The sequence below is a fragment of the Lucilia cuprina genome, chromosome 2, assembly GCF_022045245.1.
Source record: "Lucilia cuprina isolate Lc7/37 chromosome 2, ASM2204524v1, whole genome shotgun sequence".
NCBI lineage: Eukaryota > Metazoa > Arthropoda > Insecta > Diptera > Calliphoridae > Lucilia > Lucilia cuprina.
In genome coordinates this window covers 44,777,236-44,802,892 of record NC_060950.1, presented here as the reverse complement: position 1 = coordinate 44,802,892, position 25,657 = coordinate 44,777,236, and the positions used below count along the sequence as shown (strand labels likewise).

At 30.9% G+C, this 25,657-nt stretch overlaps 1 protein-coding gene across 5 annotated transcripts in view; it reads left to right on the top strand.

Moving 5' to 3' along the window:
- Positions 1 to 25,657, top strand: part of LOC111677301 (insulin receptor substrate 1) — a 348,759-nt gene that overhangs the window by 74,399 nt on the left and 248,703 nt on the right. For all 5 annotated transcript variants that reach the window (XR_006940087.1, XM_046945311.1, XM_046945309.1 and 2 more), the window contains exons 3-4: positions 7,129 to 7,306; positions 15,294 to 15,419. Coding sequence is in view for 4 of the 5 variants with exons in the window: in XM_046945311.1 (XP_046801267.1) it covers positions 7,129 to 7,306; positions 15,294 to 15,419 (304 nt within the window). In the remaining variant the exon portion in view is untranslated. The remainder of the gene's footprint in view (positions 1 to 7,128; positions 7,307 to 15,293; positions 15,420 to 25,657) is intronic.

The window sequence follows — 25,657 nt, the reverse complement described above, 5'->3', positions numbered from 1 at the left end:
GAGAGTAAATCAAAATTCCGATCGGTTTGCAAGATGCGAGCTTGAGAAAATAATCACTTTTTTCAAAAATGACAACGAGGCCACAAATCTTTGGGGGCCTATAACTAAAAAAGTGCATGGCTTTGGGCAAAACTGGAGGACACGGGTCTTCTTATTTTTTGTCTTTTATCATATAGTGGTATGATTATTCAATCATGACTTAAAAAATTACACACAGTGATATCGTAGTAAACTTGGTGAATACAAGAAAGTTGTTCGTAAAGCCACACGAGACTGCTGGAAACTTTTCTGTGAACAGGTAGACAGGATAAAAAATTCGGAAATCTATGACATGGGGCCTCAGTCCTACTATTACACATTGGCTTTATAAAAGTGTTAATTACACTAACATTCTAGCTTATGCTTCAATAATCTGGTGGACTACTTTAGGCAAAAAGTGCAATATCAAACTACTACAGGGAGTTCAGCGTACATGCTGCTTGGGTATAAGTGGTGTCATGTGTAAAACTTCAGCCAAGGCTCTGGAAACGTTGCTAGATATTCAAACCATTAAAACATATTTTAGATATGAGGCGCTTTCAGCCGAACGGCTCTTTACTTTAGGTAAACTGGCCAAAAGCGGTTATAGGACACGTCATCAATGTATACTGGACACATTGGAAGGTTATCCACAATTATCGGATGTGCCTGATCGAATACCAGACACAGAATATGTCGGAAATTTTGAAACGCTGATTCCGGATAGAATGTCTTGGTCAAGTGGAACATTAGAGCAAATACCAGTAGGAATCCGTTGTAACACGGATGGCTGTAAATTGGGGGATAAAGTGGGGTTTGGATTCTATATTGAAGATCCAGAAGTAGAAATATACCACCGTTTACGAAATCATAACACAAGCTTCCATGCAGAAGTACGAGCAGTAACGGAATGCTTAAATTGGATTAGAATAAATATGACACCCACAGCGCTTAATATATTTACCGACTGCCAGAAGGCAATTAGGGCGATATCAGGAGATATAACTGAATCGAAGACCGCATTGGATTGTGAGATAGCTTTAATCGAATACTCTCCCAGAGTTAAGGTTAACATCATTTGGGTACCAGCCTCCTCCGGAGTAGTCGGTAACGAAAGGGCAAATGTAATAACTTTAAAGGAAAGGGTGCTCGAGGCAGTTAACCTGACAAACGCAAAGCCATTTGACGGAACAAAATCTGAACTAAAAATATTGGTGAGAGAATCACATAAGACCTCTTGGAATAATGAAACAGTGGGTAGAACAACGAAAATCCAATGGGGTGAGCCTGATGAGAGCAAAACGAAAAATGTCCTCAAAATGAGCAATTCTGAATTTAGTATGATAGTACGTATTCTGAGTGGACACACAAGATTACGGGCACATATATACAAAATTGGACGTGTGGATTCAGACGTATGTAGATCATGTGGATAGGACAGTGAAGTCTGGAGCACTTTCTTTTCCACTTCTAGGCATTCGTCGAACTTGGATCTACCAAGTATCTCTGAGTTCCTAAACACTGAAAAATAATTCATTCAGTTCCCTTTTTTTATTTTTCATGATAAAGAGCGCACAACAGGTCCGATTGTGGCCTAGGTGTAATTCTTCGGATTTGATGTAGTATACATCCTCCTATGAACCTAACCTATCACACATATACACCCCTATCGATATCATCGTTTACGTGAAATATGTTCCCTTTTCACTTTTTTCGTTCACTAACTTTTTTGTTAAATTAGTTGGGGTATATATCAGCTCCTAATAGCATTATTACAGGTCGTCTTTCTAAAGGATACGAATCTACAAAAAAATTGGCAATGGACCGAATCCAAAGTCTAATTTCCCAAAATTCTTGACAAAACAAAAGCATTTAATAAAAAGGATTTAATAAAAATTTTGAATCAGTACTTGAACTTATTACCAAATTACAAGTCTTCGTCGGAAGTGCCGAAAATTCTTCATTTACTTTGATTCGGAAATGGATGGAAGCTTAAATATTTTCCTTAACTTTTCTAAAATAATAGTACATTCTAAAGCTTCTAATAACATTTTTACAGGTCGTCTTCCTAAAGGATACTAATCTACCAAAAAAAGATTTGGCAATGGACCGAATCCAAAGTCTAATTTCCCGAAATTCTTGACAAAACAAAAGCATTTAATAAAAAAGTATTTAATAAAAATTTTGAATCAGTACTTGAACTTATTACCAAATTACAAGTCCTCGTCGGAAGTGCCGAAAATACTTCATTTACTTTGATTCGGAAATGGATGGAAGCTTAAATATTTTCCTTAACTTTTCTGAAATAATAGTACATTCTGAAGCAGGATCAGTTGAATCTCTATCTCTATATATTAAACCATTTAGTATCAATTCGACTGTTGCTGTACCTTAAACTACATAATTATACCTACGAGTATGTAATATTTGTTGTTTTAAAACGACGACCATTTTCAAGTAGTGGGATTGATTAGCGCCCTGTTCCCACAAAATAATTATGGAACTAGGTAGATGTTGAATACACATAAACACGATAACTGAGTTCCAATTATGTGTAGGTATATTATAAATAGTAATTTGGACCAAATGGACTCAATTTTTTCTTGTTAGTTAGACAACAAATTTTCAAATAATATACAAAAAATTTCAATTTCATCATATCATTTACAGATCCAAAAATATACGTTTTTTAACTTAAAAATTCAAAAAATTTTAGATTTTTGCCGTTTTTTTACCAAAAATGTGTCTTAACTCTTTTATTAATAAAATAAAATTTTCTTTAAGAACATATAACAATTTTATAGTTTTCTAAAAGGTATCTTTACGCAGAACGCTTTGGCGTAAAAAACTTGTACTATTTTTTGAAAATGTTACCACTGCGTCCTTCCGAATATGACCCATTTTTTTATCAAAACTTCAACTTTGGGCGACATGTTCTAAAATCCCAAAGCTGGGATCAGAAAACTGAAAGCAGTTTTGGAAACCTCAATATGTTTTATATTTACTCCAAAAGTATTTTCCCAGCCCTGAAAGAATTGTGGACCCTATGGGCAAAAAAGTAAAAAATCCCATTTTTGGGATTTTCATTCCTATTTTTGGGAATAGCGGGATGCCCTTTGACCTTTTCAATTTTTTTTGCATTTTCTTATTTGAAATGACAAAGATTTCATTGAGTTTTGTTAATTAATAAAGATTTTGTCATATATTACATATTTGTTAAATTTCTAAAACTTTGATTTATATCAAAATTTTAATAGGGTCGCAGATAGCTACAACAATTTAGTCCATATTTATCCCTTAATATCATTTTTTAGTTAGATATGGAAATTCAAAAAAAAAAATTTCAACCCAATATCTCAATTACATTCAAAAATATGTTCATTTAAACCTGTATCCTTTAATTTCATATTTTTCATATTTTAGTATTAAATATGACAGAACATATTTAAATCTTATATTTACCTATTTGCTTATAATTGAAAGGTCCTATTATGCTTAAATTTTCAGAAATTAATAACTATTTTTTGCCTAAATTTTTTCGACAGATCATTTCTTCTGTTTCGTTTATGATAATTTCAAATTATATAAAAACTACATATAGTAGAAAAGTAGACAAAACAGGCATATCAAAAATGAAAACTTTATAAACTTTTTGATGTAGAAAGTAAGTCTGTGGATGGAAATCAGAAGAAATTCCGATTAAAACTACTACGGGAATCTCAACTTACAACACATAAAAAAAGAGGGTCACACAAAAACTTTTTCAAAAGGACACAATATATTACTATCATACAAGGCTATCCAGGAAAAAAACAAACTATCCTACCATCACCTATTGCTGTTAATGATGTGGAAGCTTGTATTGATATATCATCTTTGCTCGAAAACACAGCATCAAGAATTGTGTCAGACTTTTCAGAAGACCAACTAAGAAAATTCATAACTGTTATGTAGTCTTAATGTGTGAGTGGGGATGTGACGGTTTATCAGCACATCCAGAATACAAACAAGCTTGTGGAAGTCGGACATAAGCAGACTACAAAAGTGTATTTATGTTATTTATGTTATCATTAGTGCCATTACGAATTCGTTCATATTGCCTTAATTCATCATCGTCAAGCATCGGAAATTTATTTGAAGATATATGGATCAATACAACTCCGGTTCAAAAAATTTATGTAGACCCATTGGATTTGAATATATAAAGGAGTCAAAGAAAACAACAAAAGATTTATTGGAATATTTAAAAGATGATATAAATGTACTAGAGCCCATTTGCATAAAAATAAAGGAATTCTCTATTAACGTATCATATCAGCTAAGCTTAACAAAGATTGATGGAAAGGTCAGCAATGCCATAACAGAAACTTCTTCCTTCTGGAGATGCTCAATATGTAATGAGAAAAAGTCGCAATTATCAAATATAAACGAAAGCAGAAGTATTAATGAAGAAGTCATCTCTTTCGGAATTTCACCACTTCATGCCAGAATACGATTTTTGGATTACTTTTTACACATAGCATACGACTTCAAATATAGAAGTGTGCCAGATAATCTTACTAAATCAACAAAAAATAATGAAGAATTAAAAGAACTGAGAGCTGCGGAAAATAGCAGAATCCAAGAAGAATTTAAAGTTCAGATGGGATTAAACATCGACAAACCACTTCCAAGTTGCGGTAGTACAAATGACGGTAATACGGCGAGAAGGTTTATTCGTGATTTTGAAATTACTTCAAAAATAACTGGAATCGACAAGGAGTTGCTTCGAAGAGTTAACACTATTTTAATGGCACTGAATAGTAAACATAAAATTAATGGAAATCGATTTGGGGAATATACATCAGAAATTTCTGAATTACTTGTGTCTCTGTATCCATGGATAACAGTACACAAAGTATTGTGTCATGGTCAAATAATCATTGAATCGAATATTCTTCCACTTGGAGAGTTAACAGAAGAAGCCCAGGAAGCGAGGAATCGAGATTTTAAGCATGTTCAACTATTCAGGTCACGAAAATGCTCCAGGCAATCACAGAATGAAGATATTTTTAATAGTTTACTTCTATCTTCTGATCCTGTTTTTTCAACTATGCGAAAAAGATGGATTTGTTATGAAACTCTATCATCTCAAAACAAGGAAGATTTAAAGGACTTATATTACCTTCTGGATATGTATACCGATATGACAGATTATTTTATAGAAAATAAGTAGTGTTAGGAATTAACTATATAAGTAGGTTGTAAGAATTAATTGTATTATGTTTAAGATAAACAGTTCAAATAAAAAATGCTATTATACTAACTGATGATATTGTATTAAATTGTGTTTTATATTTCGGTGGGCGGGAAAGGTGGTTTGTGTGGGGTGATTTAGGTGTTGTTGTGAGTGGCTCATTATAAAATTATAATTTTTTTTATTGTATATACAATGGTATAGTCTTTAATAAAATAATTAACTAAATAATTTTTAAAAATTGTCCAAATATTTTATTTAACACCAAATGTATGTTCTGTCATACTTAATACTAAAATATGAAAAAGATGAAATTAAAGGACACAGGTTTAAATGAACATATTTTTGAATGTAATTGAGATATTGGCTTGAAATTTTTTGTAAAGGGTCGAGAATTTCCATATCTAACTAAAAAATGATATTAAGTGATAAATATGGACTAAATTGTTGTAGCTATCTGCTACCCTATTAAAATTTTGATATAAATCATAGTTTTAGAAATTTAACAAATATGTAATATATGACAAAATCTTTATTAATGAACAAAACTCAATGAAATTTTCAGCGCTTGTTAAATTTGTCATTTCAAATAAGAAAATGCAAAAAAAAAATTGAAAAGGTCAAAGGGCATCCCGCAATTCCCAAAAATAGGAATGAAAATCCCAAAAATGGGATTTTTTACTTTTTTGTCCATAGGGTCCACATTTCTTTCAAGGCTGGGAAAATACTTTTGGAGTAAATATAAAACATATTGAGGTTTCCAAAACTGCTTTCAGTTTTCTGATCCCAGCTTTGGGATTTTAGAACATGTCGCCCAAAGTTGAAGTTTTGATAAAAAATAGGTCATATTCGGAAGGACGCAGTGGCAACATTTTCAAAAAATAGGACAAGTTTTTTACGTCAAAGCGTTCTGCGTAAAGATACCTTTTAGAAAACTATAAAATTGTTATATGTTCTTAAAGAAAATTTTATTTTATTAATAAAAGAGTTAAGAGACATTTTTGGCAATAAAACGGCAAAAATCTAAAATTTTTTGAATTTTTAAGTTAAAAAACGTATATTTTTGGATCTATAAATGATATTGATCTGAAATTTTTTGTATATTATTGGAAATTTTGTTGTCTAACTAACAAGAAAAAATTTTGTTGTCTAACTAACAGAAAAAAGTCCATTTGGTCCTAAATTACACCCGGTATTCAAAAAAAGGCGGACCAAGGTATGGTAAATTATGTATCACTAAATTTTTAAATGCCTATAACTCGGATATTATAAGAGATAAGTAGTATGTCCAAGCATGTTTTTTCAAGCTTTTAGAAAATATAAAAATCTTTGTAGTTGAGCGAAAAACAAAAAAATGGCACTAGTTTAAAAATTTTACATGTCGTAGGTACCCTACTTTGAGCCGCCACAGCGCCGTCCCTGGGGCATCTGCAGGGTTCATCTTCAAAACTTAAACTCGAATACTCCTTGGCTACGCTCACGCCAAACTTTATAACGATCGGATCAGCCGTTTAGAAATGCCAGATTTATTTCGAAAAAATTTTGTTTCTGACCCACTGTGCAACACTATATTCATTATATTTTTAATATATTTTTAAAATTTCATATTCATATACATACTTTGCTCAATAATTAAAATAATTAAAAAATAAAAACGCAGTCAAATAAATTAAATAAATTTTGTTCCTGGTGCTGAATTCGTAAAAGTTAATTATTTTATTTTGAAAATTAAAACATTCTAGTCAAAATTTAAATATTTCTGTATTGGCATATTTTATTTTTGCACATGTTGACTAAAACTAAATTCTAAAATTATACTATAATTCAAAGATATGAAGATAAAATGTTGATTACGTATGTGTTTTTAATTTCAGATTATGTCTGGCAAGTCGTAATACAAAAAAAAGGAATAGCTGAACAGCACAATATTTTTGGAAGCTATCATATATGTCTTACCAACAAATCAGTTACATTTATAAAAATAGGTCGGGAAAAAAATGTATGCGATAAAAAAATTACGAGAATTGAGGTTTTACTTACAACAATACGCAGGTAAGCAAGAATTGGCAGCGAAATATCAAATGAAATGAAAATACTCAATGGGAGGTATCGGTCAACGATATTTCTTAACCCCATAAAAAATCCCGCAGCCAAATTTATGAGGATCGTATAACTATATAACGATTATTAGTGGCTAAAAAATACTATAGTAAAGCAATTCGAAAACGTTCGTTGATAAAAAGTATAACTGTAGAGTAGTGCGATTATTTCACTGTTAATTTATTACTGGGGATTATATGTATTATTGGGGATACGCTAGTTCCTATAATATTGCATGCAATAAAAAAGTATTTAATATATTAAATGTGCCTATATTCACATAATTGTTCAGATTTAACACACAATTGCAAGAATAATGCATACCATCATTATTTTTCGAAAACATTTAAATTCTTAGACCTTTCCTTCGTTTTGTCGAATATATTCGACATTACAATAGACTATGTTTTAAGGAATTTTTTGAGTATAATTTTTAACATTAGTTTTAATTTTCTTCTTTTAGATTAAACTTAAGACTATATAATATTTAAAATTGAGATTTTGAATGATCTCCATATTTTTAAAGTATTTTTAAATCAGGTATAGTATTGTATTGTATTGTATTAAAATTTTATCTTTAATACAAGTTTTCAAGTTTTTTTTCTCGACATAAATTATTTTTGATCCTGAAAGGGTTAGACTGTGTTTAATATTGAGTATCTGTTTTTTCACAGTTAATTTCACATTGCATTCTAAACTGCAATAATAGTGATTAAAATATAATTTTTAAAAAATTAAAAAATTTTTAAAGTTTATGAAAATAAATGTTTAATAAAACCGAAAGAAAGGCAGGGTTCTTACAAAACTAAAGAAGAACTAAACAAAAAGTTTGATCCAGTAAATTTAAAAATAATTAGAATAGAAAACAGAAAAAATGAAGCAGTGGTTATTCAAAGTGAAAATAATGAAGAAGGGGAAAAAATGAAAATCAATTGAATGAAAATTATGAAATTAAAGTGCCCAATCCAAGGGATGATGCAACAGATGTAATCTAATGCGTGAACTGTAAAGATTATAATCATAAAGCCAAAGACTGCAGAAATCAGAAATGTTGTTTAAAATGTCACGGTAATCACAAAACAAAGGAGCGCAATAAAGAACAAATAAATGTATAAATTGCTTGAGAATGAATAATAGACTTAATATGGGATTAGATTTAAATCACAGAACAAATAATAGTGTCCAGTGTATTAAAATAAATTAAAGATGAAGAAAATAAATCCAGTTTTATATGAATAACAATCAAGGACTACAAATGGAATTTACACAAATGTACAAGGATTAATTAATAACTTTAATTTAATTGAAATAATAGCAGCAAACGAAAATATTGATTTTATCGTACTATCAGAGACATTTTAATGATGAAACAGGACACGACTGTATCTTCAAGCAAAGACTTTATCAAAACGACATAGGTCAATAATTAAAGCTACGGCAGTAACTACAAATTCTCTCATATTTATTTTCTTTTGTTTTTATTTTTCGTTGCCTATTTAAATGGATTTGTTTGTAAAATGTATGAAAATATTTAAAAAGTATGGTAACGCTGTTGAGAGAATGAGTACCTAAAATTGTAAGCATAAAAATAAACGCTCTCAAAATAAAATAAATTCTATGTCAACAACTGTATTTTACGAAGTTTACGTCAAATTGTATGGGAAAAGTTATGATTTGTTTAATCATTTAATAATGAAAACGAAATAAGTGAAATAATATTGCCAAACTATGAACTAATGATATCAAATTCTAGAAGAACTGGAGGTGTAGAACTCAAAGATACATTAATCGACTATGTATTAACAAATAGTGAAAATGTGTCATTAGAAAATAGTTTTACAAATTACATGTGAAACAATATACATATATTCAAATAAAAACAAATGATGACAAAGAGAAACAATTAACGAAACCTAAGAGATATTTAGATATAAAAAAGTCGGATTCAAAAATCATTTAAGTGCAATAATAAACGTTAACGAAAGTGATTCCATAGATTTTTAAGCGTCAAGTCCCGATAAATGTTTATAGGTACAAGAGAAAAATAACTCTAACAAGTAGCATTAATAAATGGTATAATGTAGAATTTAGAATTTTGAAAAATGATAATTTAAGAAAATATGATATAGCAAAATTTGAAAATACAATCGAAGCGTAGAAAAACTATAGGTCGAAATTTATATAAAACAAAAATTCAAAATGAAAATAATAAATACATAAGTAACAAAATAAAAAACAAATGTGGAGCCAAATAAAACATTAAGGGCCAATCTTTAGGTGAAAGATTAGGGATTGAATTAAAATTAATCTTCGGAAGTTGTTTTTAAATACTAACCTAATTTTGTTTGCTAGTTTAAGCGTCCAATAGAGGTGGTTTAAAGCCAAAAATGTAAAGTGTAAACAGCTGATGCCAAAAAAATTAATACAATTTTTATTAAAATAAACATTAAAATGTTTGATTTATCGATTAGTATAAATTATGTTGACTTATTAATATATTTTTTTGTTTTAAATTTAAGTTTACATTAATTTTCATATTACATTTACAATTGTCTTTTCCTTTTTATAAAACATGCATCGTTTTGATATCAAACAATGACATTTTCTGTTGTTTTGTATGGCAACACTGCGAAGTTTAATCTTGTACTCAAAAACATCAAAAGGGATAAACATCAAATTAAATTCATTTTTAAATAAACTAATCTTATTATTAATAGGCATTTAATTGCAAACTCAAAAACCCGCTCTGTTTTAAGAAAAAATCAATCTATGATAAATTCGGTGATAAATTAACCAAATAAAGAATAAGGACAATTTAACAAATATTTTACAAATAGTATTAGATATATAAGAGAACCCATTGGTAACGTGCAATATTTTAATAACATACAACCAGTTACAACAATTTTTTAAATTCCGTGCAATAAACATAATAGAATTAATAAATAAAATATCAAATATAATTATACTGGATAATTGGAATATAGTGGGTAACATATTAGTAAAAAAAAATAAAAAGTGAAATATATAATATATGTAGAAGCAGAGAATGATGACAAATGTAATAATGACTTAAAACAAGATATGGACAACATAAATAAATGGTTAAAAACGAAAAAATTAAAACTTAAAAGAATATAAACTAAAATAATGAAAATTATACAATAATAAATTATAATAGATAAAGTCAAAAAATTCAAAAGTTTTTTTAAAAAAATAAGGAATAAAATATCAACAACAACAGCAATTAATATATATAACAATATAAATAAACCCCATTTTGAACATGGTTCCACGATAATAATAAATGTTGTAAGACGTCGCAACTGGAAAGACTACAAAATAATGCCATGCGCGTAATTCTAAAGTGTAATAGATACACGTCAATAGATTTAATGTTAAAAGTACTTAATTGGATGAATATTAAACAAAGAATGGTGCTGAATACAATATTATTTATTAAAAAACGAAAACTGGAGAAGCGCCAAAGTACTTAAGTAAACAACTTAATTTCGTGGGAGATATACAACTATACTTATTGAGAAACACTGAGATGTGCTACAAAAACTGCAAAACAATTATCCTTATTCTACAAAGGACTTAAATTATTTACCTTATTATCAAACAACGTAAAAACTAAAAGAAATAAATGTGTAAAATTTGTTAAGAATAACACAATTGTATTTTTATAGAGCGAATAATGCATTTAAAAATGTAATTATATAAGGAGTGAGATCGAAAAATTCTTAACATACATATATGTTTATAAAAAAGAAACCACTAAACTTACAGCTTAATGGTTTTTTTTATTTGATTCAAATTATTATTACAATTTACAAAAAAAAATATTTTTATAGTTTTAATCACTAGTGATGAAATTTTGAACCCTTTTCGAAAACCCTTCCATTAACGTTTCTATCTATCTATCTATCTATCTATCTATCTATCTATCTATCTATCTATCTATCTATCTATCTATCTATCTATCTATCTATCTATCTAACTATCTAACTATCTATCTATCTATCTATCTATCTATCTATCTATCTATCTATCTATCTATCTATCTAGTTCCCCAAATGAAAGCCTGCCCTTTTTCCTCCAAAATGTTCAGAATAAATATGAAAGTAATTTAAGCAAAATTTGATGAATCTAGTTCTATATTTTCCTAGCTAAACAATATTTTGTATTTTATTCAGAGATGTCAAATCCCTATAAAAGTTCGCTCGTTATACTCTAAATGTTTAGATGACATGTTTTTCAAAGGTAACTTGATCAAAAAAAATCAAATAATACTTTGGTTGAAAAATGTAATGAAAAACGTGTGTTAAGAATTTTTCGATCTCACTCCTTAAGTAAACAAACGAAAATGTGAACATAAAGTATTGATAATACTAATAAAGAAAATAATAATAAAATAATTTTTAGTTTTTCCAAATTAAGTTTGGGGAAATTTATAAGATTTTTTTTAAATGTAATTTTCATACAGTTAATCACAGAGGTAATACAGAAATGCTGACATTTGGTTTTATTTAAAAACGGATATTATTTTTTCAAAAAACAAAAAAGTAACAAATTTTTTGGGCTGATTAGCTTCGAAAACAAACAGTTTTTTTCATTTCTACGAAATTTTTCCGATTTAGACCCTGTTTTTGGATTTGACGGCCTTTTCGAACAAACATAAATTAAAAGCATAAAAATAAACAAAACAAAGTAAATTTAAAATAAAAAAGAAACTTAAAATTAAAGAACAAGAATAAAGAAACAAAATACAAGAAACAAAACATTGTTAATTAAACAAACAAATAAAAGTGAAATAAACAAAATTAGAATTAAATGAAACCAAAAACCAAAAATCAAAAATACAAAAAAAGTTCAACAAAAAATAGTTCAATGACTTTGTGTTTTGCATTTTTTCAAGATTAAGTTATGTTTGCCATATAACTTTCTTAAAATATTATTATCTTCAATTTAGAATTAAAATTTTAACTACATATATCATGTGGATTATTCTTGCAATTATGCGCAAAATCTGTATAATTATGTGAAAATACTCATATTTAAACTTTTTATCGCATGAGATATATATTCTCTGCATTAAAAAATTATTTAACCCAGCCAAGCGCAGAAAGAGAAACTGTTATTGTAGTGTGAGAAAATACTAAAAAACACTTAGAAAAAATATTTCCTAATTACGCTTGTTATGATCAAGTTTTATAACAAGTAAAATAATAAATTTTACAGATAAAACTTATCCAAAGAAAAGAAAAATGTTTATTTCTTCACAAGGATTAGATTTTTTAATATAAAATGTTTAAAAAAAGTATTAAAAATATCGTTTTTATGTACTCTTATTATTCATTCCTGAAAAGTTTTTGGAGTGTATGAGTTTTTTGCAAGTTAGTCTCTGGGTTGCAAATGATGTTGTTGTTTTTACACATTTTGTTTGCAATTCCTGAAACAAAGCGACATCAACCTACTTTGTTGAATGCTGTCAAGCAACTAAAGATAATTTTTATAATTTTTATGCTTTTGCAATGAGTTTTATTTATGATCGGTTTATGTACGTGTGAATTACCGAAAATTTTCGTAATTAGAAAAATATGAACGCGCAACGCTGATTTAACCCAACGTATTTATTTTCACTTACTAATACTAATTTGAAAAAAATAAAATTTTCAAAAATATTTATAAATTTCCACAACTCAATTTATAGTTTATGCTCTATACTGGTTTTCATTCTCCGAAGTATTTGGTCATAGCGACTACATCCCTCAAAGGATTTTTATATAAAGCAATTACATTTTCAAAAAACTTAAAAACTTCCACAAACTCAATTTGGAAAAACTAAAAACGCAGTTAGATAGCGAAAACTATGGTTATGCTCTCCACTGGTTTTCATTCTCCGAGGTGGGATGATTTGGTCATAGTGACTAAATCCCTCAAAGGATTTTTATATGAATCTATTACATTTTTAAAAAAAATCTTATAAATTTCCACAAACTCAATTTGGAAAAACTAAAAACGCAGTTAGATAGCATAAACTGTGGTTTGTGCTCTCCATTGGTTTACATTCTCCGATGTCGAAGAATATGGTCATATTGACCACATCCCTCCAAGAACTCATATATGAAAAAAATATTTTTACAAATATTGTGGTCACTATAAGAACTCAGAACTTTTAAGAGTATAATTGACTGCCTGTATTCTTCAGAGATGCGAGAATATATTGATCACATCTCTCATAAACTAATAATTTTACACTTATTTTCAAAAACTTCTAAAATTTTGTATTTGATAAAACTTCCGCATTTTTCGATAGTTCGATGACTTGTTTTTATTTATATTTGCCATATAACTTAATGAATTTCTTAAAATGTGTTTGTCTGCAATTTAAAATTATAATTTAATAAAGAATATATGTGCATTATTTTTAATTATGTGTAAAAATCTGTATAAATATGTGAAAATACGCTTATTTCAAGTATTAAATAATTTTTTATCGCATGCGATATTTTTTTTTTCTCTTACATGAAAAACGTATTTAACCCGGGGTATTTATCTTCACTCACTTTTAAGTCTTTACTAGTTAAATTCGAATTTATCTTCACACTCTCCATGTTCTAGACCGAAAATAGTTGACTCCATCTGAGTTAGGTCTATTAATGTTCGTTTCGTCTGACCACAAAACTCTTTTCCAGTCGTCTAATGTCTTTTCTGTTTAGGTGTTTGGGTTTTTTTTAGCAGGAATAATGCCAATTTTCTTTAAACATCTTCGCACAGTCCATACACTAACATTCTTATTTGACGTGCATCTCTATCATTTTATCCTCATACTTGAAGACTGTGATATGTTGAGCTCTGTTGCAATTTTTCTAATGTATATTCCATTCAGAAGTTTATTTATTATTTTTTGCCCAATTTCAGAACTTAGTTTTGGCATTTTGAATAAAATTTTCTGAATTGATTAGATTTTCTCAAATAATTAGATCAAAATTTTTTAATAAATGTTATTGGAATTTAATTACCTTTATATTTTATTCATATGGGCGCTCCAAGCCCCCTCAGATGAAAGTTAGTCCTTTTTCTAAAAAAAATGTTCAGATGAATATTAAAGTTCTTCGTGCAAAATTTTTAAGAATTTATTATAAGATTCTAAATGTAATAGTTTCCAAGATAAACGAATTTTTGTATTTAATTTATATGGAAGGTGCCACGCCCCCTAAAACTTGTCCTCCCACATTTTATCTTAAATAATCATATTGACACTAAAGTGGCTCCGACAAAATTTTAGGACTCTAACTGTTATATTATCTCAAGAAACCCGAATTTTTGTATTAAAATAATATGGGAGGTGCCGCTCCCCTCATGGGTATCTTTTCCTTCTTTACGCAGCTGGCGGATGTTTTACTGTTCCACCAGGACTTTAGCACTGCTTGTTTTAATTAACTGACAACATCCACAAATTTGCCCTTTGGTGCTTTTTTGAAACAGCACACCTAAAGTTTGACAGGACCAAAATTATTTTATATAATCATTATCGGAGCTAAATTACACCTTTAGTTCTTAATATCAATTGTTTTTTATTCAAAAATCATGGATTATATAATTTATAATTGCTTAATATGAACATTTGGGTAAAAATAGGCGGACTACAAATGAGGGGTGTTGCACCTCATATGTATAAAATGAACTAAAACTCGTTTATCTGGCAACTCAATCTTCAATTTTTCAAATTTTGAGGACTCTAACTCATGCAGAAACAGTACTTAGAAACAGCACTTTATTTTCAATGATATTATTTAGGACAATGGAATCGTAAGATATTTATCTGGGAAACTACTAAAACTAGGTTCTTATATTATTTATTTTGCTATATTTTTTTATTTAAAATCTAAAAAAATTAACATTTAGTAAATAATCATGTTCCATTTCTCAGGTGCGGCGACTCTCAGTGCTATTTTTATATGGAAATTGGAAGGCAAAGTTCCCTTGGTCCAGGCGAGTTATGGATGGAAACAGAAGATTCTTTAACAGCTCAAAATATGCATAGAATGATTCTAAGGTAAATTACAACTAATGATTTAATTTGGATGGAAATTGTTTATTATTTTACCTCCACGTTAAAAAATTACAAACGAGATTGTCAAATTAAAAAAGTATGTATATATGGATCTTTGTTTGTTAGTTTTTGACGGATTTTCTTTTTTGACAGTGTTTTTCGGTATGTTTAGAAAGAATTATAGGCTACTATTTGGAATTTTAAGTAGGCGAGATGCTACGCCTACATACACACTATACGAGATTCGTTGTTGTCCCAATTGTGCGAATACCATTAGTCTTAAAAGTCGCATATCTCAGGAACTGCAAAATTTATAGTCCTACGTTCAAATTTGACATCAATAAGCATATTTGTGGACAAAATAAGCGGAATGATTATAGTGGGTGTGGCACCTTACATATAAAGAAAATTTTTAAATCACTATATCTGAAAAATATAACAGTTAGATTCCTCAAATTTTCTCACAGCCACATTAGTGTCAATATGATTAATAAGAAAAAAGTGGGTAGACTAGAAACAGGGGTAAGTGGGCGAAAACCAACATGGAAAATAAAATTAAGAAGATACAAGTTACGGGGCAAGTCGTAAATAACCCAGTACCCAGTATTCGTGAGTCACATGTCGTCGTCACCCTGCAATCGTTATATACTAATATGTCGGACAATCCGTCAAGTTTACAGCCATTTGAAAAAAAAAAACAAATAACACCATTATAGCAAATCTTGAAAAAGATGAAGTAGAGTAAGGTATTCAAACGTCGATCGGTTAATCCATCAATTTTTGACGATTAATCGCACGAATAAATGAAAATTGCCAAATTTCAAATAACGAATAAACCGAATAATTTATTTCAAATAACCGATTAAGAAAAACTTATTATTTAACCGTAAAATTACTGTATACTTATACAAAGTTCAATATTTTTATAATACATATTTTATGTATTAATTCCTTAATTTCTTTTCTATAATGAAGAATATTTATTGGATGATTTGTATAACAATACCTCAGAAACATTGTAATAAGTTGTTCTGATTTACCTACTTCTAGAAATTTTTAAAATAGTGACATCACCTTTACTTCTACATCCAGTTTTGGAGAACAGTGTTGTGTTTCTAAAGTATTTGTAAAAAGTTCTTCAGCAATACATAGTTATACTCTAGTTCATTAGAACGTATGAATTCTGGAACTCGTTGATAAATCTCAAAAACATAAATTAAATTAATTTCTTTATACAGAAGAGAATTTCACATGAAAATAAAAAAATAATAATATTTGAGAAAAAACATAATTAACAAACTTTAATAGAACTGAATTTAAAGAAGTGGAAAATTATAATTTTGTGTGTTATGGGAGGAAAAATATTGCAGAAAAGAAATAATATTATCAAAAAAAAAAAAAACATCCACTTTCCTTTTATTCGATTAACCGAATAATTTTGAATTATCCAATTATTAACCGGTCAACTTAAAACCTCAAATAATTATTTGTCGAATAAACCAAATAAGACAAAACCCCGAATAGTTGTATACTCTAAAGTAGAGTAAATGGTAAAACAAGTGAACTAGCTTGCTATGCTACATATTACTAAGAAAAGATTTCTTGGATGCTTCAGAAAATAATAGTTAGTCGATCTCGCGAAACTCCAAATGAAAAATCGGAGGTCGCCCGAGGTGTTGACAACTGTGAATACACCTAAGAAGAAAAAGAGTTCCCCGTCATTTACACACTTCACTCAAAGAAATCTCAAGTCAGAATCCTGCGAGCAAGGATGACAACGCCAAGCCAGCTATTCCATAGATGACCACGTCGATGATATCAAATCGAAGGTAAGGGTATCTCAAAAGAAGCCCCGAAAAACGAGAAGGGAGAAGCTAGACAGTGAAAAAGAAAAAGACCCGGCATCTTACGCCAAAGTTGCCAAAAGAAGACACCGGGACGATCCTTGCTATGCAGTCTACGATGCCGGCAACCCGACAATAAAAATGCCTATAGACCAACAGAGTAAAATAGAAGACCTGGTCATCAATAAGACAGTGGACCACGTAATTGATTCAAAGGACAAACAACCATAGAGATCGTGACCTACGAGTTCAGTTAGAGCAATAATTAATGGTTGTTGGAAACCCTTAGGATTTTATTCAAAGAAATTTAACGATGCCCAATTGAAATATATTCAGCAATTAAATATTTTCGGTATTTTTTAGAACGAATGCCATTCAAAATATTTAATGATCATAAACCATTGATTTTCGCCTTTGAACAAAACTTAAACAAAGCCACTCCAAGGCAATGTCGTCATTTAGATTATATTGTACAATTTTCTACGGATATAAATCATATCTCAGGTGTTGAGAACATAGTAGCAGACACATTGTCAAGAATAGATGAAATCACTGTTAAAAGTCTCGGAAACTATTTGCAAAACCTTTTTTTTCATGGATGGATTTGTCGATTTGGATGTCCAAATGTTTTAATATCAGACAGAGGACGACAATTCTTATCAAGTATCATCAAAAAATTAAATGTTGCAATGGGTATAACTCATCGTTTTTCAACACCATATCACCCACAGTCTAATGGTCTTTTGGAAAGATTTCACAAAACTTTAAAATCTGGATTACGATGTACTGAAAATCTGCAATGGACAATTTCTCTGGGTCCGGTTTTACTTGGTATTCGGGCAAGTTTTAAAGAAGACCTAAAATCTTCGGTTGCCGGAGGAGTATTACAATTGCCCGGAGATTTCTTCACAGATCCAATAATTGAGGATCCATTTTCGTTCGTTTCGTCTTTACGTTATGTAATGTCTATTACTATCCATGACTATCCAATCCATTCTACACCAAAAATGTTTGTAAGCAAAAATTTGTCAACATGTTCCCATGTTTGGATGAAAATTGCTTCAAATACTGGAGCTTTGGGATGTAAATATAGCGGTCCATATGCAATAACAAAAATAAACCCTAAATATTTCACATTAAATATCAATAAAACATAACAAAATATTTCAATTAAAATACTTAAAGTAGCATTTTTAGATTCTAATAATTAATTTCTATCCATAGTTTAAATTCAGAGGGGAGCTATGTTGTGTAGTACTTCTACTTTAAACACTTTGATATTATTTTTGTTAATCAACTTACTTTTGAATTTCTGTTAAATTTTTTTCTAAAAAAATAATATTTTTTTGTCGTTAAAAAAAAGCTTTAATAAAAAATATAAATAAATTTATATATTATGATTTGTGAATCGATGATCCCAAATATAATGTCTTGGTCAAGCGGAAAACTATAACAACTACCAACAGGAATCCGTTGTAAGACGGATGGCTCTAAGTTGGGGGATCAGAAACAGAAATATACCACTGTTTACCTAATCATAACGTAATCTTTCAGGCAGAAGTCCGAGCAATAACGAAATTAGGATGATATCATAGAAGTAAATCTAAGTCCGTATTATATTGTGAGAAAGCTTTAACTGAATACCCTTTCAGATATAAGGTTTACACCAAGGGTGCCCAAGCCCTATGTACTTGGTACACTTTTGTTTTTGTAAATGCTCGTAGCTATAGGCAGTGTGTTTTCTATACACTTGTATGCGCTAAGCACTATCAATACGTTGTTGTTCTTAACTATATTCAAGCAAGAGTAAAACAACAACACTTAAACACTGACGAGACGTAGATTTTGTTTATCGTACTTGTTTTTGTTTATCGCACTTAAAAAAATTAGTGTTAGTTTTAAATTTCAAAATTATTGTATGATCACTCACAATTAACTCTCATATAATTGAATACGTTTCAGTTGCTTTTTTCCATTCTTTAATATATAGATTTGCAAAACAAACAAGAAAACTATTTTATTTTAACAAAAAATGCAAATCATATTTTTTTGCCGTGTACGTATAAGAAATGTTTTTATACCCTGCACCACTTTAGTGGGGAGGGTATATTGGGTTTGTGTTGATGTTTGTAACATACAAAAATATATATACTATACCCAGCTTAAAGTATACCAATCGGCTTAGAATCGCTTTCTGAGTCGATTTAGCTATGTCTGTCCGGCAGGCAATTTTCAAGATAATTGGTGAAATTTTGCACATACGCTTTTTTTGACCCAAGAACTATTGAAAATAGTTCTTGTAGCCCCCATACAACAGAACCCCCCGAAAAGCGCTTCTGAGCTCATAATTATGTTAAAGAGCGGGCCTCATTTTGACAAAGTTTCCTTCAGAAAATTACTTGAATGTCCAAAATTAAATTTTAAACACAAATATCGCGATGTAACGCCAGTGTAACGCAAAACCATTCGACGCAAAAAATGCTGAATTAACAAGTAAGAGAGAGAGTGTTATATTCGGACATGCCGAATCTTATATACCCACCATCATCATTCTTATGAATAAACTTTGATATTATCGATCTATGTTGAATCATATGTCAATATTAATATGAACATCAGGGAAAATATTTGCAAGATGGCCTTTAATAAGGGCTTAAGCATGGACCATGCTATTCCGAATTAAAAATATTAATTTTGTTTTATCCCATATTTATAACCATAATCTGTTATTTTGTAAGAGTGGTTATATGGAGGTAGAGTAAATTATGGACCTATCCTCGTTGGTTTATACAATAATTGTTTGTATCTAATGTCTCTGTATTCGTACTTTTAATTCAGTCATGAGTATTTTTCTGGAGAAAACCGAAAATTGGGGTGTGATAGTTATCGATCGATCCTCATCAAATTCAATTGAAAAATTTCAGTTCCTATAAAACTACCATAATTTGGAAAACTTTTGAGCCATACATGAGCGTTAAAGTGATTTCTGGAGTGAATCTTATATAAGGGATAATTATAGATCGATTTTTATAAACTTTTGAACCTAAATTAGGTTCGTATAGAAGTTGTTTATTCGAATTTCATCGCCTAAGTCGTAAATTTAAGCAACTAATGAGAGTTAAAGTAATTTTACTGAAGTGGTAATTTATCGATCTCTTTTTTGAATAAAATACAAAAAATTTGTAATAGTTAAAAAAATATTGATGTGCTTCAAAGGTGTTAAAATAATAACACCTTCTATGATTTTACCATTTTTACTAAGAATAAATTACACTATGCAACACTATTTTTGGGGGGCGAAAAAATCCTTCACAAAATGAAAGTATGCCATTAGTGTATTCAAACCCCCGAAGCATTTTTCGCTGCTAGGTCAAATTTTTACACTATCGCTAATTGAAAGTTTATAGTGGGTTAACGGGATTTTTAACATTAATTAATATAAATTATAAACGAATGGGGTATCATATGAAAGCTCCTTCGAAGTGCCATTATATAATATGTTAATCAAGAACATCCATTTCGAAATTTTCGCAGTTTCCGAATTAAAGCATATTTTTTGGAAAATCGAAAAAATGCATTTAAACGGCTAACTAAATGGCCAAATTAAAAATTTTTCTGCGAAATGCACTGTCGCAATATAATAAAATACCTATTACAAAAATAAATATTTTAATAATGCGCGAGAGATTTGCCGTACATATGATGTTGCTCATGTGCAGGTTCGATTACTACTGACTTTAAAATTAAAAAATAATGTTTATGGACCACAAAGAATTTACAAATTATAAATATCAAGTGGTCCGTTATCCAAAAACAAAAATATTCAACTATTGTTGGTACACACATTATGCTTACTTATATTTAAATAAATAACAAATGCGTGTACGTACACGACAGAAAGAAGAATGACAAAAATTTGCACTAACAATAATACACTCATTAACAGACGCAGTATTAATAACAACAACATTAAGGGTATTGGAAAGTACGAACGAAAAAACAAACAAGTAATTAAACAGTCGGTGACAAAAAATATGATCTCCTCCAACATTCTCCCCCCGTTGAACGGTCTGCGTTTCAAGATCCTATAAATTAGGTAAAGGGGCCACCTTGTGTATAGGTCGCCGACAAAAACCATTAGCAGATTTTAATTCGACTACTCGTACATGTCCATCAGTACCAAAAATTGTTTTTGTGACTCTTGCAAGGAGCCAATTCTGTGGTGGAGTATTATCTTCATGGATAATGACTAGTTGTCCAATATTGATATTTGGTTGTGTTTTAGACCATTTCGAACGTTGTTGTAGCGATAAAAGATAATCTCGGGACCACAGTTGCCAAAATTGATTTTTGAGATACGAAATTTGTTGCCATCGATTTAATGCGGATAACTTTGAAGAATCAAAAGTTTCCTGAGGTATGGACACCAACGATGAACCAATTAGCAGATGACCGGGAGTAAGTGCTTCTCCATCATTAGGGTCATCTGACATTGGAGCTATAGGACGAGAGTTCAATATAGCTTCTATTTCGACAATTAAAGTTTGTAGTTCTTCAAATGTAAGGCGAGCTTGAGCAAGATTTTTTACTAATAGGGTTTTAGCAGATTTAACAGCGGCCTCCCACAATCCACCAAAATGTGGGGCACGAGGAGGGATGAAACAAAATTCGAAGCCATTTTGAGTACAATGCGTCTTGATTTCTGATACGATTTTATTAGAGAGCAATTTATCTTTTAACTCTTTGAGTTTATTGTGGGCACCTGTAAAATTTGTCGCGTTATCGCAAAAAATGCGTTGCGGTAGGCCACGTCGACTAACAAAGCGATTTAAACAAAGTATAAAATTGTTTGTGGACAAATCGGAAACGAGCTCCAAGTGAGTTGCCTTTGAGCTAAAGCACACAAAAACTGCGACGTAAGTTTTATAAGGTACCTTTCCACGAATACGATACGTAAGTTAAGAAAGACGCACACAAAAAATGCGACTCCACTGACCAAAAATGGTCGTTGAGCTCTTAGGCGATCAACTGGTAAGTTGCCCATTATTTGTCCAATCAACTTTGGTTTGTAGTGGAAGCAATGGACACAATTGCGAACCACTTTTCGAACTACTTCTCTGGCGTTAATTATCCATATTTTTTGACGAAGTATTCCAAGCAATACTTTGGGACCAGCATGTAAGTGAAGACGATGTAAATGCTCAATGTATAGCTTTACAAAGCGATGATTTTTCGGCAATAAAGCGGGAAAGCGAGCATCATATGGGATTGGAGCTTTCGATAATCTTCCACCCACTCGAATCAAATTAATAGTTTTGTTGTCAGTTTCCATTTGATGTACAAATGGAGCCAGTTTTTGCAAGGACGGCTGTACCAAATTATTGTTTAAAATGGCGTTTAACTCCACGACGAAGTTTTTACTTTGTATATGTGCTACTAATTTCCAAAATGTGTTCTCCAACTCCTGGGTGGGAGATGAATGATGTTATTGGCTTTCAACAAAGGGTCTACCTTGCACCTATTACAAATTCGAAAAATGTATGTAAGTATCCGAAGAATTTTATAGTATGACGAATGCTTATCTATAATTTCATCTATGACGGACTCGGTGATGTCATTTGTAGTGCATTTAAGAGCCGTTTTTCTTCTTTCCAAAATTTCATCGGATTCATCAGTTATGTTTGCGGGCCAGTTACTAACATCTTCGAAAATAAATTTGGGACCATTAAACCAAATTGTACTAGGCAAGTCTGTAGCGCTACAACCACGAGACACAATATCGGCTGGATTACTTTTTGATGGCACATGCCGCCATATAACGTCTTGAGCTTGTTCTTGTAACTCTGAGACACGATTTGCTACAAAACAATTAAGGGTTGATGAATGTATCTTGAGCCATTGCAAAACAATTTTAGAATCCGTCCAAAAGAATATAGAAGATACAAATTTTCCGATTTTTGGTTTTATTTTTGACCAAGTTCTACTAAGTAATACGCACGCGCATAGTTCGAGACGAGGTAAAGACTGTGCTTTTATTGGAGCCACCTTCGATTTGGCGATTAACAAGGTAGTTTTATAAGAACCATTTTCTAAGACGCGATAGTAAATACAGCATCCAAATGCGCGTTGCGAAGCGTCGGCGAAGCCATGTATTTCGCCGAGTATGTTTTCCGAAGTAAAAACATATCGAGGTATTGTGATTTCATGAATATGTTCCAAATCTGCTTTAATTTGGAGCCACATCAATGTCAAACTATTGTTGAGGGGATCATCCCAACCAATGTTCTGGACCCACATCTCTTGGAGCAGCATTTTACAACGAACTACAATAGGGCTCAAGAGACCAAGCAAATCGAAAATTTTTGCTACTATCGATAAAATTGAACGTTTTGTGGGATTACTTACATCGGGCAAGTTAAAGCGAAACAAAAATATATCCTGAGTAGGATTCCAGGACATTCCAAGTGTTTTTGTAATATTTTCTTCAGTGGTTTTAATGGCAACTTCTTCGTCGTTGTTGGTTACGAAGTCTGGACAATTGCTATTCCACTTTGCGAGCTGAAGACCATGAATACTGAGAATTTTAATAATTTCAGATTTCTTGAGTTCTAAGATTTCGAGACTATCAGAGCCAGTGAGAACATCATCTACGTATAAATCCTCACGAAGTACCTTTGAACCAATGGGAAAAGTTGAACTGTGCTGATCGGCGATAAAAAACAAACTTCGAATAGCCAAAAACGGTGCTGCTGAGAGCCCATACGTAACGGTGTTTAGTTGAAACACGCATAGTTTGTCTTTTGAATTGGATCTCCAAAGAACCAATTGAAATTTACGATCACGTTCATCGACTAAAAATTGGCGGTACATTTTAGATATGTCTGCAGTGAGAGCAAATCTATTCAAACGAAACGAAAAGAGTGTGGTAACTAAATCTTGTTGTATAGTTGGGCCAACCATGAGTATATCATTCAAGGAATGATTCGAAGTTGTGCGAGCTGACCCATCGAAAACGACACGAAGCTTTGTTGTTGTACTCTCAGGCTTGAGAACACAATGATGAGGTATTATGTAATGTGGATGCGAAAGAGGACGATTATAGAGCGACATATGACCAAGTGCCAAATATTCGTTCACAAAATCGACATACATAGATTTTAAAGTGGGATCACGTTCCAATTTACGTTCGAGCGACAAAAATCTTCGTTTACTAATTTCGAAAGACTCACCTAAACAATTAGGATTTTGTTTAAATGGTAACCGAACTTGAATTCTTCGGTCCGAGTTAATTTGGACATTTTCGGTGAAATGTTTCTCACACGCTTGTTCCTCATTGGTAAATGTTTGAGGACCACTTACATATTCCTCAACTTCCCAAAATTTTCTCAATGTGTTATCAAGAATTGAAGTTGAAGAATCTAGGGCCAAATTACATGTAAGGGTCGAGGGATTTTTTTGATCGTTGAATTTTCCACCGACAATCCATCCAAAAACTGTATTAACAAGGCAAGGCATGCCATGTCCTAACGAAATGCGTCCTTCGAGCAACAAATCGAAAAATATTTCCGTACTAATTAACAAATCAATGCGTTGGGGCTTATAGAAAAGCGGGTCTGCGAGTTGTATGGTTTCTGGAATTGTGAACCTTGTTGTATCTATTTTTCACCAGGCTGTTGGGCTGATATAGATTTCGTTACAGCAAATGTTGATGACCACTGAAATGAGCCAATTCGGGATTTTATGGTAGCAGCGACAGAATATCTTATTTTTGTTTGAATTTCACTTATTCCAGAAACATCTTGACAATTTGGTAGAAAACGTAGTTTAAGTTTCTTGGCAGTTTCTTCTGTAATGAAGTTAATTTCAGAACAGGAATCCAGAAGAACTCTTACAGGTTGATAACAACCGAAACTATCTTTGATAAGAACCACCGCAGTTGGTATTATGGCTCTTTTGAACGAACGAGCTACTAACGATGTTGCATTATTTGTAGATGTTTCAGGAGGAGCTGGATTAACTGGTGCTGATTCCGGTTGAACGAAAATATGTAACGAAGTATGATGAGCGGACTGACAAACCCTACAACGACTACTAGAAGGACATTTCGAAGGCAGTTTATGCAATGCCCATTACGTTTTACGAAATTAAAACGTTCCGAAACTACGAGCGACAAAAATGATGAACAGATGGCGAGATGATGACCAGAGCTGTTACAATACGAACAAGTTGTGTTTGTATTCGAACTAAGAAAAGTATTTGCATTACGAGAAAAGTTTGATTTTGGCTTTGTGCCAGTAGAACTACTTTTTTGTTCACTTTTCTTTCCATGACTTTCCAAAAATTGACATCGATGACTCAAGATGTCATAACAGGTGTCCCATGAGGGCAATGATCTAA